Source organism: Hypanus sabinus, chromosome 15, assembly GCF_030144855.1.
Source record: "Hypanus sabinus isolate sHypSab1 chromosome 15, sHypSab1.hap1, whole genome shotgun sequence".
NCBI classification, from domain to species: Eukaryota; Metazoa; Chordata; class Chondrichthyes; order Myliobatiformes; family Dasyatidae; genus Hypanus; species Hypanus sabinus.
Window position 1 is genome coordinate 50073280 of NC_082720.1, and position 15567 is coordinate 50088846.

General features: G+C 39.5%; 1 protein-coding gene across 3 annotated transcripts in view; it reads right to left on the bottom strand.

Annotated features, from left to right (window-relative positions):
* LOC132405510 (testican-1-like) overlaps positions 1 to 15567 on the bottom strand; it is a 486455-nt gene that overhangs the window by 318512 nt on the left and 152376 nt on the right. For all 3 annotated transcript variants that reach the window (XM_059990381.1, XM_059990379.1, XM_059990380.1), the window contains exon 3: positions 13794 to 13839. In XM_059990381.1, the coding sequence (XP_059846364.1) occupies positions 13794 to 13839 (46 nt within the window). The remainder of the gene's footprint in view (positions 1 to 13793; positions 13840 to 15567) is intronic.

A 15567-nucleotide genomic window follows, 5' to 3' on the forward strand; every position in this document is an offset into this window, starting at 1 on the left:
AATTACAAGGATGTCCCTTTAGAACAGAGATGAGGAGGCATTTGTGTAGCCACAAGTTGATGAATCTGTGGAACTTATTTCCTCAGACAGCTGTGAAGGCCAAGTCATTGGATACATTTAAAGCAGAAGTCTAATTACTAAGTCAATTAGTGCTTAAGTAGTAAGAGCATCAAATGTTACGGGAAGGAGGGAGAAAAAGAGGGAAAATAAAACAGACATGTTTGAATTTCAGGAGAGACTAGATGGGCCCAATGGCCTAAATCTGTTCCTATTTCTTATGGACTGATGAAATATGGTGGACTGGTTGCATCACAGTCTAGTATGGAGCCTCTAATGCACAGGATCGCAAGGGACTGCAGAGCAGCAAGCTGCAAAATGGGTCTAATCCTTCCCACTCTCAAAGACACCTTCAAGAAGTGGCTCAACAAGGCAACATCCAACATTAAAGATCCTCACCATTCAGGACATGCCCTTTTCATGTTACAACCATCAGGAAGCACATTTGCCACTTTAAGAACAGTGTCTACCCCTCCACCATCAGATTTCTAACCGGTCCATGAACATTACCATGTTATACATCTTTTGTGCTATTTATTTATTTTTGTACATTAGAGTAATTTTATGTCTTACACTGTACTGCTGCAAAACAATAAATTTCACGATATGTCTCAATAATAATAAAGGTGATTCATCTTTTCTGCAGGGCCTTAAGGCACACAACAGGGTCTCCATTCCCAGCCCAGCCACGAAGAAAGCAGGGAAAGCATAAGGAGGAGCAAGGCAGCAAACTAAATGAACAAACCTTCATTTCCCCCTTGTTGTCCCACCTCACTGTCAACTGGACTTCCTATTTCAACAAACTGAAATCTTAACCTTTTCCCTTCCCACAGATGTAGCCTGAGCTGTTACTACTTCACTTTCTCCCTCTCTCTCTCTCCCACCTTCCCCTCCCTCTGCAACTTAATTCTTCCCTGTCCTGATGAAAAGTGTTTGCTTTAAGTATGTTTGTCTCCACATTTATTGCCTGACTTGCTGAACATTTCCAGCATTTTATATTTTCACTGAAGTGATCTGACAGCCAATAAGGTTTGATGCAAACCTAGTTTATATAATGGACTGCAAAGGCTGGCCAGATGGGAGAGTCCACATAACCTGGAAACAACTAAATTATACCTTATCTGAACTTAAAATTAAGTAACAGCAAAAAAAATTACCAAGGTCAATGATTAATATCTCAGATTTTCTTCAGTTGGGCTTTATGAAGGGCAGTGCAATAATGAAAGCAAAGATCCAGGAAAAAGTGAAATAAAAAACAAATCCACAATAATTTTCTGGAAACAGGCAATGTAGCAATGGCACCATAAACCTGTTTGCCAAAGTTGACAAAACAGAGAGTTTACGACAAGAAATAGGTGCAAGGGACAACTTCTTACTTGGCATTTCAGGGTAATTCCACAGAGGCCTGACCTGCCAAGACAGCGTTAGCCTGGCAGGACACACATAGCATAGCGAGATCCACAATGCTGACCAGTTACACCAGGCCTAGCCAAGTGCCAGATACATAGATGCAGATATAGAATACAAAAAGCGGCATTAATCTAAACATAAAATGATCAAAAACACAATGTTTTATGAAGAGTTCCTGAGATTCATGCCAACAAATATATCCTGCACAGTGAAGCAGCTAGGAGAGTCATTCCCTCACAGCACAGAGACCTGGGTTCATAGAGTTGTGGAGCAACCAGCATGTGTACAGGCTGTTCAGCCCAGTAAGTCTATGCCAAGTACGATGCCCATCCAGCGAGCCTCAATTGCCTGCATTGACCCATGTGACTCTAAGCCTTGTTCCCCCTATGTACCTATAGGTAGAAGTACCTATGCAAGTGCTTCTTGAAAGATGCTATTGTATTTGCCTCAATCACTTCCTCTGGCAGTCATCCACAATCTCCTAAACCCTATGATTGCTTTCTTGACCAGAGCATCAATATGCCTCATCAGCCAAGGTTCTCTAAACTTGCCAGGTTTACCCTGCATCCTCACAGGAACATGCTGCTCTTAGACTGCAATCACACGCTTAAACGTCTCCCACTTGCCTTTCATTCCTTTCCCTTCTAGCAGGCTCTCCCAATCAACATCTGCCAGATCCTGTGTAATTCCCCCAAAATTAACCTGTGTGGATCGGTCCTATCCCTTTCCATCACTATCCTAAAACTAACAGAATTACAGTAATTTGAGGCAAAGCGCTCCCTGTCTGTCTCTGACTATTCCCTTAAAAAAACGATCCAGTACTGCATCCTCCTGAGTTGGGCCTCCTTTATACTGACTCCAAAAACTTCCCTATGCACATTTCACACATTCCACCCATCCAGGCCCTCAGCAGTCTGGATAGTCCAGCCAATGCCAAAGGGATTAAAATGTCCCTCTGATACAATCCCATCACACTTTACAACTAAGGGCAATTTTTCTTACACTTGCTCCACAACTTTTCAATGACTATTGGAGGCCACTCCCACCAGAGTGACCCTCACCTTCTTGTTTCTAAGTTCTCCACATACAGTCTCACTGGGTGAACCCTGAAGAACATCATCTCAAAGTACTGCTGTTATGTCCTCTCTTACCAAAAGGGCAACAACCCCTCTTTGATTACCTGTACCTCCATCAGCCCTGCAGTATCTGTATCCTGGAATACTGAGTTTCTGTCCTGCCCTTCTCTTAGCCAAGTTTCTGTTATGCCCATAATATGCCAATCCTCAAAGCCAATCCATGTCCTGAGTTCACCTGGTTTACCTTCTAAACTTCATTCATTGAAATTAATGCAATTTAACTGGGTATTCCTTTTCCTGCCTGTACCGTGCCCTGGCTATCTCGATTATTGAACATACTCTCACTACCCACAGACTTGCTGCTGTTCAGAGTCCCACACCCCTCTATCAATCTAGCTTAAACCCTTCCATGTAATGGGTTCAATCCTGACCTCAGGTGCCATCAATGTCCATTTTCCCTGCAACTGTGTGGATTTCCTCCAGGTGCTCCTTTTCCCTCCCACATCTTTAGGGTTGATTAGCTCAATTGCCCACTTTAAATTGACCCTCAAGTGATAGCATCTGGAGGGAGCTTACAAGAAAGTGGAAGGAATAAAAAGAAACAATGGGATTAATTTAAGATTGGTGTAAATGGATAGTTGACGTCTGGAATGGATTGAGTGGGCTGATATAATGTTGGATCTCTTTATGACTATGATATTTACTATAAGCCAATAGTAAACCCTAACAGAAATATACAGTTCAATAAGTGCACTTCAAACCTATTCAAGCAGCATAAATGTTTATGATGTTGTATTCCTATCATTCAGCACACTGTGGAACTACATGAAAGATGACATCTGAAGCAGTGCATGTGATCCTTCAATTTGTAGCACCTCTAGATTACTATCTGGTACAATTTAATCTTTATTTAAGGAAAGAGTTACCCCGTGGAACTATAATTTCACAGGGAAAATGTTGGGGGCTATATTTATATCTTCCTGGATAATTATCTAGTAGGATGAACTGTACAGATTTAGCCTGATCAGTTTTACTGGTACATTCCTATAGAACTCCACTCCTCATCCCTGAGGGAAGAAGCCACTGCAGAGAAATGACTATTTCTGCTGTTCAGGACATTTATATTCATAAAATAATCTTGTAAAAATGTTGTCGATAACCAGGCACAATCACAGTAATCAGAAATCCCAAACTCCTCTGAACAAACAAAATTAATCAGTTTTTTAAAGAAAATTTCTCAACATTTCAGATGATGGGCACTTGACACATCTTTACTACAATTTCAGGTATCTGCTAAGAAAAATAATTCCTACTACATGGTGATGATTAAAGTACAATAACAAAATATAAATTGTATTTTTCTGTTCTAAACTTAGGCAACATTATTCATGCACTATTTATACTAATTCCAAATAAATGAATGAAAATAATTTCATCCACTTCCCTTGTCAAAATCTAGATAAAGTATGAACATTTAAATGTCACTTCCCAACTTTCTATCCAGCATTTCATTCTGCAAAAATAAATGCAAAGGCTTTCCTTATCTGTACTAGATTTAAATTTATAATAAATAAGCTTGTCAAAGTAAATGTATTACATACAAATGGATATTCAGTGGAGGTCTGAGATGCATAAAAATTTTGCAGACGCTGGAAATCTTGAGCAACATATACAAAATGCTGGAGGAACTCTGCAGGTCAGTTGATGCTTCGGGCTGAGACCCTTCTCAAGACTTGAAAGGAAGTTGGAAGAAGCCAGAAAAAGTTGGTGGTGGTTAGGAGGAGTGCAATCTGGCAAGATGCTTCAGTGTGTGAGCATTTTGAAGTGGCAGGGCCCGGGTTTGAGAGTGAGGAATGACCCGATGTATGACTAGTTTAAGTACCAGGCCAGATTGAAAAGGGCAGGGTGTCAGGGACAGAGGAAAGAGATGGACTGCCGTTCAGCTTGCGGCTCACGAGGTTTACTCATCTCTGCTCTGAACTGAGGCTGTGGCCTGCAACTAATGGGCTCCTGGATTGGCTTCAAGGCTGTGAACTCACTTTTGTGAACTTCAGTTCTAAATGTTATTTCCTTACTTTTATTATTTGTATGATTAATTTTTAATGGGTTTCTTTATTTTGTGGCTGCCTGTAAGGAGGCAAATCTCAAGGTATACAATAGTATACTTACTATGATAATAAATTATAATAAATGTACAAAAAAACTGTTGGGCTTCCAGCTGGGTACTGGTATCGAGTATAACTGACATTTCCATTCGCTCTCCTTGTTTATAATCGAATTCCATTTCTTACTTAAAGCGAGACCTTCATCTTTGCTAAAAATTCTTTTCCTCTAGTTTTATTTCAATGACTTCTTTTAATTGGCGGAAACCTGATTGGATGAAGTCTAACCAATCAGGAGCGACGAACTACAGGGGTATAAATACCACCAAACTAAACGTGCCTAGGCATCATCCCTGATGAAGATAGCAGAGCTTGTCTTCGAAACATCAGTAATAATTGATACTTGTACCCGGCTGGAAGCCCAAGAAGTGTTTATTCATCATATACATCGGAAAAACACGAAATTCTTTTTCACAATAAATGTACTTTGAACCTTTGAACTTTGAAATGATAGGTGATACCAGGTGAGTGGGGGAGGTTAAGATGAATTAAGAAGCTGGAAGCTGATAGGAAGAAAAGCTAAGTGGATGAAGGAGGAATCCAATAGAGACGTCACTGAACCTTGGAAGAGAGGGATGGGAAAGCATAAGGTAATAGATGTGTGAGGAGAAGAGAGAGGAGAACCAAAATAACGAATGAAAAAAGGAGGGGGGGGGATCTTACCCAATGTTAGAGAAATAGCCATTCATGCCATCAGATTGGTTTGTAATGGCTCTTTTAAATTACTCCTGTTACTTGGTTAACCGAAGTACTGAAACTTAGTTGAAGAGTTAATGTCGATCATTCCAAGCATATTAGTGAGGAGCAAGTCCATGCCAAGCCCAATGTAGATAACTTGAACTAGAACTGCAGAAAAATTACATTAAGACCATTGGTAACATGACATGTTACCACCAGCTCCACCACAATATGACCATGGGCATTTCGCATTGCTGTCACCCAGACTGCAGCAAGTTTACTTGGAGGTGTTTCCTGAAGGCTTATACAAGTGCTGATAGCCACTTAAAAGTCAGAAATGCTTCAAGAGATTACCAATATCCTACTATTTTGGTGATCTGAGAGTTGTAACTTAGGGTTGGGGATAAGGGTGAGCGAGATCTGATTAGTGTACAGTGAAACCACGACGAGTTTGCATATGAGAATGAAAACTTTGCATAGATTCATTTGAGTAACAGGGAGCGAAGGCTAGGCATGATGACCAAATCTAGCCAAAAAGGGAAAAGATAGAAAGGGCTTATTATCAGCGATAGGAAAACAAGGCAAAGGCTGCTAATGTCACAGAAATGAAAGTGGCCATAATAGTCAATATAACATGGACAGTTTAGGTTTGGGTGAAGTTACATACAGCTTGGTTCAAAATAACTGAATGTTCAACAAAGAAAGATTGAATTGCTAATAGCAAGCTCAGTGGGGATAGTTAAAATTCAAATCGCTTCTCAATATCAGACATGTGGCCAGCTAGCTGAGGTAATCGGGAGACCAAGAGAAATGTTGCAGTGTGAATACATTCAGAAGCTCAGATAGTGATGAGGAAAAGAAAGTTAATGAAAGAACTATCTCAGGAGAATACAAGAAGTGACTATACGGAATAAGCATCAGAAGGACCTACCGGAACTGTAAGGAATGGATCTGTTGATCAATATGATAAAGTGGGGCTCAAAACCATGCAGGGCATTTGAGTGTATTGTGCTTCTCAAATGTCTGACCATGCCTATGGCCTTGAACACAACAGTCCTGGCTACAGGAGCTATGGGAACACAACATACTGCAGAAACAGGGAAGTCACTTGAACACGGGGGTGGGGCTTGTGATGTGTGGTGACAAGTGATGATATGATTGGTTTTGGTTCAGTGTTTTGAGCTGGTGCTGATGTATTGGTCCACACAGTGGCATTTCGTATCAGTGGAACGGGTATAAAAGTTGAGCAGTTGGGGGCTTGGGAGGCAGTTCAAGGCCTCACCAACTGGCTGGTCATGGCTCAGGCAGAGTGGGAGGTGTGCTGTAATGAGAGGGCCCACACAGACTCACAGAAATATTTTAATGCTTGCTATTCTGCCTTAACAAACAAAGATCTGTGGTTCAAAGTAAATAATTGGAGTTTGTGTCTTTCTGCTTATCTGAGCAGATTCCACAGACCTTTTGCTGTACTTGAGAAGAAATGGAATTCAATTCAGTGATCACAGGGGTTGTAATTGGTGACATTGAGCTGAAGGGATCAAACACTTTGATGTGTGAGGTGGGAACACGGAGCTGGGTAACGACATAAACTAAGATGGCAGCTGTAGTATCTGATTGAACAAGTATGATTTCAAAAGGAAAACTGCTGAATATTTTTGAAAATGATCCAATGAGGGTCAGTACCTAAACAAAAAGAACTAATTTACGACATTAATGAGAAAGTGGTAGGATAGAAAATGGTGTCATAAACACATTTAAGATGTAATAGACTGCAAAATGATGACAAGTTGGCACTAAAATGATTTGGCATTACAAGGAATTATTTGAGAGATGAAAGCAATGATGATAAATTGTTATTTTGAGCATTAAAAAATTGTAGCCATAGACAAAATATTATTGAGCAGAAACCACCATCATATTCTAACTACCTCAGTTATTGGCAGCACGAGGTTTGAACAGCTGTAGAAAGTGATCATAATCTGTTTCACATCCCCTTAAACCACGTAAATCATCCAATCAGAGGCAAAGTAAGGAGGATTAAATTTCCCAAGCAGAAGTTCATCAATAATAGGATGTTAATGAAAATAATATTACTCACATTAGTCTATTTCCTAACATTTTATCATCTTGCAATGAGACGTAGCAGACCAAAATTCATTGACATAACTCCAAATAAACTTCATCATTCTGCTGTTAAAAAATTGACTCAGCTTGAAGCATAGCAACTTTATACACTTTCCAGGGCTTTCTAATCCATTGGAATGTTTGTCTTCGTTTTTTTGCGAACAGTTTAATTCTCCAAAGCAATCTTTCTCTCTCATTCAACTAATTTAAATGATGTCAATAGCTATGTGGCATCAATATCTGTCTGCAATAAGATTTTTAACCTCTCTAGTCTGAAAACAATTGCTTTTATTTAGTAACAGAACAACAGCTAGAATTTAATAACTCTAGTTCCTATTAAAATGTGCCTTTAAAAGGCAGACAATATTCATACTGTCCCAAGATATTATTAGCTTGTACAATGAAGCATGAGGATATTTGAGGATATTTTCAATATTTGAGGACCAAAAACTCCTCTATAGGCCTACCTGTCCACAGCACCACACTGTCTTCTGACATCAGAAGTTCACAGTGTGACCCTGTAAAAAATGTTCCACTACCCTGCTCCAGGAAAACCCTCATGGTGAAAGCAGATACTGATATCAAAATTCATCCCTGCCTTCAATACATCAGTGCAACCTTTGATCAATTGGTGAAAATGGTATATGAAGATCAAGACCACAAACCTGGCATAAAACTCACTATTGAGCAACAGTGTTCTTTACCTTCCTATACTCTTTTGAGACATAGACCATCTTAAAGGCATTGGAAAAGTACCAATACTGCATCACAAAATTCTCTAAATTCACTGGTAGGACAAATGAACTAATGTCAGTATCGTCTCCTGGACTGACATATCCAACAATGGGACCCAGCCACTTTTCGATGGGTAGTGTCTCATGCATGTCACCAGACTTGGAGACAGGCTCTCTATTCCAAGCTCTATATTGGTAGGTAACTAGCAGACAAAGAAAAAGATTCAAGAAGTGTTCAAAGTTTCATAGACCATAGAAAAGTACAGCATTAAAGAGACCATTTACCCCTCAACATTGTGCTGACATTGATGCTATCATGCTGGCATTTATACTAAATGACCCCCTCCTGTGTGTTATCCATCTCCCTCCATTACCCTCAGATTCATGTGTCTATCTAAGAGGCTCTTAAACTCCCCAAACTGCCTGATTCCACTGTTAATCCTGGAAACCTATACCAGCCACCTACCAACTGGGTAAAAAAACATGCCCCTCCCATTGCCTTTAAACTCTCCCCTCCCCTGCTAACCTTAAAAGCAGCTCCTTTGTTGTTTGACATTTGTATCCTAATCCCCAGGGAAAAGATTCTGACTGTGAACGCTATGTATGGTTTTCATAGTCTTAAAAGCCTCTATTAGGTTTCTATAGGGAGAACAACCCAAATTTGGCTACCATTTCCTTGTGTTTCTTACCCTCTAATCTAGGCAACAACATGGCAAAAACTCTAAGCCCTCTCCACAATCTCTGAATCCTTCCTATGAAGTGATCAGAATTGCATTCAATACTCCAAATACAATCTAAGTTTTATATAGCTGCAGCATGACTTTCTTACTCTACCAATGAAGACAAAACACATCATTCGCCTTCTCCACTTAGGTCACCATTTCCAGTCCACTATGGACCCAAATCCCAAGATCCCACTGTAGCTCAATGCTATTAAGAAGCCTACCATTAACTCTATACTTCCTCCTTTCATTTGACCTCCTTTCATTTGAATGCAACACTTCACACTTGCCCAGATTAAACTCGATCTGCCACTTCTCTGCCCAAATCTGTAACTGATCTATATCTTCTTGCATTCCTTGATATTTCTTGTGCAACACCACAAATCTTGCTATGACCTACCAACTTGCTAAGTTTGCAGAAGTGCATAATCACACTAATTCCTGAGAACCTTGCTCCTACCAACATTCAAAGTGGAGAAAGTATATTCAGTATATAATGAAAACCATGAAATATGCATCAGGTTGGAGACCCTGCATAAACAGGATGCCACCAAACAAACCACCTCTTCACCTACCCCATCAATCATCTCTTGCCCCATCTGTGGGGGCAGGTTGCATTCCATACATTGACCTCATTGGCCACCACAGAACCCATTAAACCACAGGTTACAAGTCATCCTCAATAAGACTCAAACTGAAATTTATGTTCTCAATGAGAACAGCTGCAAATTCAAAAGGATCCTTGTCTACGCGCCTTAATTGTGAAGGCCCAGGTCACTGCCAGTCACTTCTTAGCTCTCAGGATCATTCCAAGTTTCTGCTGCTGATTCCGCATCATCTCCACAGGCTGCTGCTCACTGCTTCAGGGAGGTCATATTCAAAGAAAGAAGCCAATTTACACTCACTTCATACCACAGGAACAGGCGGAGTGGGTACAATTACTTGTCTACAATGCAGGCTTCTCAGAATGCAGGCATTTATGGATATCCTCATGTCATCACAAGCATTTCACTGACAAACACCTGCCTTGAGTGCCTGGTTGCAGCGCTGGACCCTCTCCATGGTTACCCTGAGCAAAGAAAGTGTTACGGATGAACACTGTTTTTCACCAGCTTGACCAGGTCCTTTGCATATTGATCCTAATATAGGTTCTCTCAAAGCATACATTGCTTTGTGATATGTTCCTGTAAGAGCAGGGTGCAAGGATTGCATCTGTTGAGCCACATGCTGCCAACTGTAGGAATTTGAAATACTATGAAAGGAAATGCAGTATTAGTTCCAGTAGAGAACTGCATAGTTGAAAATTTCAAATGTACTCTCCAAAAGTTGCAATAGAAACTGCTGCCCGTAATGTTGTTTCAATAATTTGTTATCGATTGGTACAGAACAATACTTAAGAGAATATTTTAACGTATTTGTGAGGCTAAAGACTTTCTAGCTGATTCATATGCTACCTCTTTGCCTAATAATGATTTATCATAAGTGAATAAAATTGATAAGTTTGCAACAGTCACTTAATTGTTTGATCATTAAGCTGTTATCTTCTGTTTTAAACAGTTCTGGATCTTTGCTTTGGATCAGAGTAAAGGAATATTTTTGTGTAACCAAAGGATTACTGACTGCATTTGTGATACTGATATTCTACTACATTCTGTCAGAATACAAATTCCATTTATATATAGAAAGAAAAACAAGTTATAGAGTGTAAATACTCTCAAGGAGAGCATCTCCATTGATTGTCACTTATTAGAATTTGGATTTGCAATGCACTTTTTCTATTTCTCCTAGCCCCATTGCAAACAAATTGAGTCAGCTGTGACTCACTTCATAACACCCTTGCCTCTGAGTCAGACATTTATGGGTTGAAATTCCACTCTAAAGACTCGAAGACAAAAATACAGATTGACATTACAATTCTGTTCAGAATGCATGCTGTGTACTTGTAGACCTTATGGTTGTAACAGTAAATCAAGGCAACATCTAATCTCTCAAGTGAATGTAAATAAAATTACAGCACTGTTTCAACAAAGAATAGTGGAGCAATATTAATTTTGTGAGCAACATTACTAAAACAGATTATCTATCCCTTGTCATCTGCTGGAGCCTGCATATGCATGCTTTGGCTGCCATGCTTTCTGCATTACAATAGTGACCAACTTGAAATGCTTCCAAGGCTGCAGAGTGCTTTTGGATTTGAAAGTTCATTAAATTGCAAAGCTCTTTTTTCCTTATCATAGGTTTTCCAAATGACCCGGAGATACAAATTCTCTGAATACAGCAAAGCAAGATAATGTGCCTCAAGATTATTCAACAAATTCAAATTGATCTCTTGGCTTCTGATGCACCATCAATAACTCTCGGAGACAGGAAGTGAACGATAGGCTTTTATTAGCAGCAAGAGACCACCACACAACATCCTGGAGACTGAGCGAGGGGCAGTACCTCCAGTCGCCTTTATACAGGGGTCTGTGGGAGGAGCCAAAGGAGCAGTCAGCAGAGGGGCGTGTCCAGACAGGTATATGTAGTTCATCACAGCTTCAAAAGGAACAAATTCTCTGTTCTATTCTTTTTCCAGAAAATGAAAAGAAGGTATGGGTGGAGTAAAACAGAATTTAGTGCAAGAGGAAAAGTTAATGGACATTTCTGGTCAGTACGATTCTCCATATTCAGCACAAACATGCATACTTTCTACGGAGTATTTCCCACAAGATCCATGAATCTTTCTTTTTCAAGTAAGTATCAAGCCTCCCTTTAAGTGGATCAATGCTTTCTGTAGCAACCAGTTAATGCAGCAACAGTATCAGAATGTCAACACTGCTGAAATAAGGAAAATTGCTTTGAAAACTTTAAATTGGTGGTATCCTATGTTTATTCCTCCCTATTGTGGATCCACTAATAAATGGAAACAGATTCTTCACATATATTCCTACTGTATCTAATCAGGATTTTCCAGATCTGAGTTTTCCTTCTCTAGGGAAAACATCACCAATCTATTCAATATTTTCCTGCTCACTGCATTCTCTCAATTTCAGTAAGGTTTGATAAATGTTTTCAGCATTCTCAAAACATGTTCAACTGCAGCAGAAGCTCAACTTGGTTAATCGGGATGATAATGCAGAGAGGTGCTTTATGCTGAAAAAGGTACAACATTCTTCAGCATCTTTGGAAGTATACTTCTAGAGGCAAGTAGGGAGGGTTGAAGTTATCTTAAGAGGCCATTGCGAAATGCTTCAGCAATTCTGACTGAAGCCTTACAGAAATGGTTTAGGGACCAAGTTGAATCTGGCACAGTAACATGTGCAACCTCCAAGAAGCTTTAGATTTCCAATCTAAGAAATAGAAATGTGCACTGCATTTGTTGCAGAGTGCTTTCCTAATTGTGCCCTGAGAAAGTGAAGTTTAGTCCTTGTGGAACTCTGCTATAATCACATATGGCAAGGCCTTTTCTTCAATACTATGCTCCCTCCTCCCACTGGAATTTCTAGACCACCATCTTACAGAGTTCAAGTGAAGAAAAAGAGCTGGATATGATAATAAGAATCTGCTCTTTGTTGGTGTGGTACTATAGATCTTTATGTTCATCTCATAGGGCTGACAGGGCTTCCAATAGTAATTCCTCAATATTGTTTTTAGCATCAGCTTAGAACTTTGTCTCAAATTCTCCAGAGGGCGACTTGAGTTTGAAACCTTCAAACTTAGAAAGGAGACCTCTATAAAATCACAGTTGATAGTCTGTATCTTGTATTTCTAAAAGATATCCAATTTGGTCAGAGCAATTCAATTTTAAACATTTATTGATTTCTTGGGTTGGAATGGAATATCAAACTGAGCAGGTTCTCAAGTGAGTGAAGAGATCTGCTCCAGCAAATTGCCACCCATGTAAAGTAATAAAGATGTACATGCTCGGTTCCAAAAAAAATCAAACAGAGCAGATCCCCTCTGTTTACATTACAACCCAACAGCAATGAAATAACATGATTGCTCGCAGAAGATTAAAATAAGTCAAAGTAAATAAAAGGTTAGAACTGCACCAAAACAATTACACTTGTAAGTGACATTAATAAGTAGATGATCTGAGCTTTGGATAGAATTGCTCGTTTCAAGTAACAGACAACTGAGAGAAAACATCAAATTATAAAAGCTGTATCAAATCAACTTCACTGGATTCCTCTATTTGAACTGGCATTATTTTCACACTACAGAAGTGTAAACAAGTATATTGTGAGTTATTCACCATTTAACAGATATTTATATTAGATCCATCTAAAGCATTTAAGCAAGATTGATAGCTAATAAAAACACTTGCTGCAATTTTACCCATTGCTTCTGATTTTCTTCTCTTATTTTTGTATTCACCTTCCATAATACAAATCTCAAATGCACATTTCTTTAAGTCTACTTGGAAATGTACATAATGCCTTTCAGATGTTTGGAATATTGTTTCTGGATACAATACACACTCAATGTATAAAATGCTTCAAATATTTATAATTGCTAATTTCATTATGCATGCAAGGTTAGGGAAGGCTTGAATATTCAGAACCACACAAAATGTAATAATTTTAATTTCATCCCACAACAGAAATTCTAACATCTCTGAGGTATATTTCCATAGGTAACGTTAAAATCCCTTTAATTATTTAGTGTGAAAGAAAGCTCAGAATTTGAACCCATATACAATTCCCTGGGTCAGAGGTTGATAAAGACAATTATTCTTAGAGCATAAAAGACAAGTTTTCTTTAATTCAATGTAGCACTGTTTCAAAATTGCTTAACTATAGAATTGTGAATAATGCATACGGCAATGGTTTTATGTCAAAGAAATCATACCTTGATCAAATGGCTTACTAGGATTCCAGCTTCTGAAATAATCATCCTAAAACAAGACAATGAAAATATTTCATTATATCAGTATCTTTGGATCTGCAGAAGTAAATGACCACAGATAAGAACAAAGAAAGATACTATGCTATATTGGAGCTGGTGAACAAATCTTCTAAAATTATCCAAAAAGGTTATTTTAAATTACATACTAAATAATCTTGAATGTATTATTTTTCCCTGGACATTGCCGGCAAGGCAAAATCCCTAACTACCTTGGTGGTGAGACACAGTCTTAAACAATGGACGTCTTTTTGCTGAAGATGCTGTAGCTTAAGGATTTCAAAACAATGATGATAAATGACCGATGATAAATTTTCAAGTCAGGATGGTGGGTAATTTGGAGAGGAATCAGCTGGTGGCAGTAGATCTCAGTGTGCCTGCTCTTCAGTCCTTGGAAGACAAGACTTTCAGAAATACTGTCCCAGTAGCCTGGGTGAGTCACTATGGCACATTCTGTAAATGGGATAAAATGTAGCCAGTCTGCATCAGTGGGAAAAAGGAATGAGTAGGATAACAAACACAAGAAAGTCTGCAGGTGCTGGAAATCCAAGTCAAAGCACACAAAATGCTGGAGGAACTTAGCAGGTCAGGCAGCCTCCATGGAAAGGAGTAAACAGTTGACGCTTCAGGCTGAGACCCTTCATCAGGACTAGAAGAAAAGATAAGTCAGAGCAAGAAGTTGGAAGAAGCATAGGGTACATTTGGAGTGCTGATTAAGCAATGTGAAAAATAATTAAGAAATTTAGGGCAAGAAACATAGAAAACCTACAGCACAATACTGGCCCTTCGGCCCACAAAGCTGTACCGAACATGGACTTACTTTAGAAATTACCTCGGGTTACCCATAGCCCTCTGTTTTTCTAAGCTCCATGTACCTATCCAGGAGTCTCTTAAAAGGCCCTATTGTATCCGCCTCCATCACCGTCACTGGCAGTCCATTCCACGCACTCATCACTCTCTGTGTAAAAAAACTTATCACTGACATCTCCTCTGTACCTACTTCCAAGCACCTTAAAACATGTTAGTCATTTCAGCCCTGGGAAAAAGCCTCTGACTATCCACATGATCAATGCCTCTCTTTATCTTGTATACATCTATCAGGTTACCTCTCATCCTCTGTTGCTCCAAGGAGAAAAGGCCAAGTTCACTCAACCTATTCTCATGAGGGATGCTCCCCAATCCAGGCAACATTCTTGTGAAACTCCTCTGCACCCTTTCTATGGTTTTCACATCCTTTTTGTAGTGAGTTGACCAGAACTGAGCACGGTACTCAAAGTGGGAACTACACAGAGAGTGGTGAATCTGTGGAATTCTCCGCCACAGGAAACAGTTGAGGCCAGTTCATTGGCTATATTTAAGAGGAAGTTGGATATGGCCCTTGTGGCTAAAGGGTATGGAGAGAAAGCAGGTACAGGGTTCTAAGTTGGATGATCAGCCATGATCATACTGAATGGCGGTGCAGGCTCAAAGGGCCGAATGGCCTACTCCTGCATCTATTTTCTATGTTTCTATGTAACCAGTATCTTATATAGCTGTAACATCACCTCCCAGCTCTTGAACTCAATCCCACAGTTAATGAAGGCCAATGCACTGTATCCCTTCTTAATCACACAGTCAGCCTGCACAGCAGCTTTGAGTGTACTATGGACTCCGACCCCAAGATCCCTCTGATCCTCCACACTGCCAAGTCTTACCATTAATACTAATATTTTGCCATCAT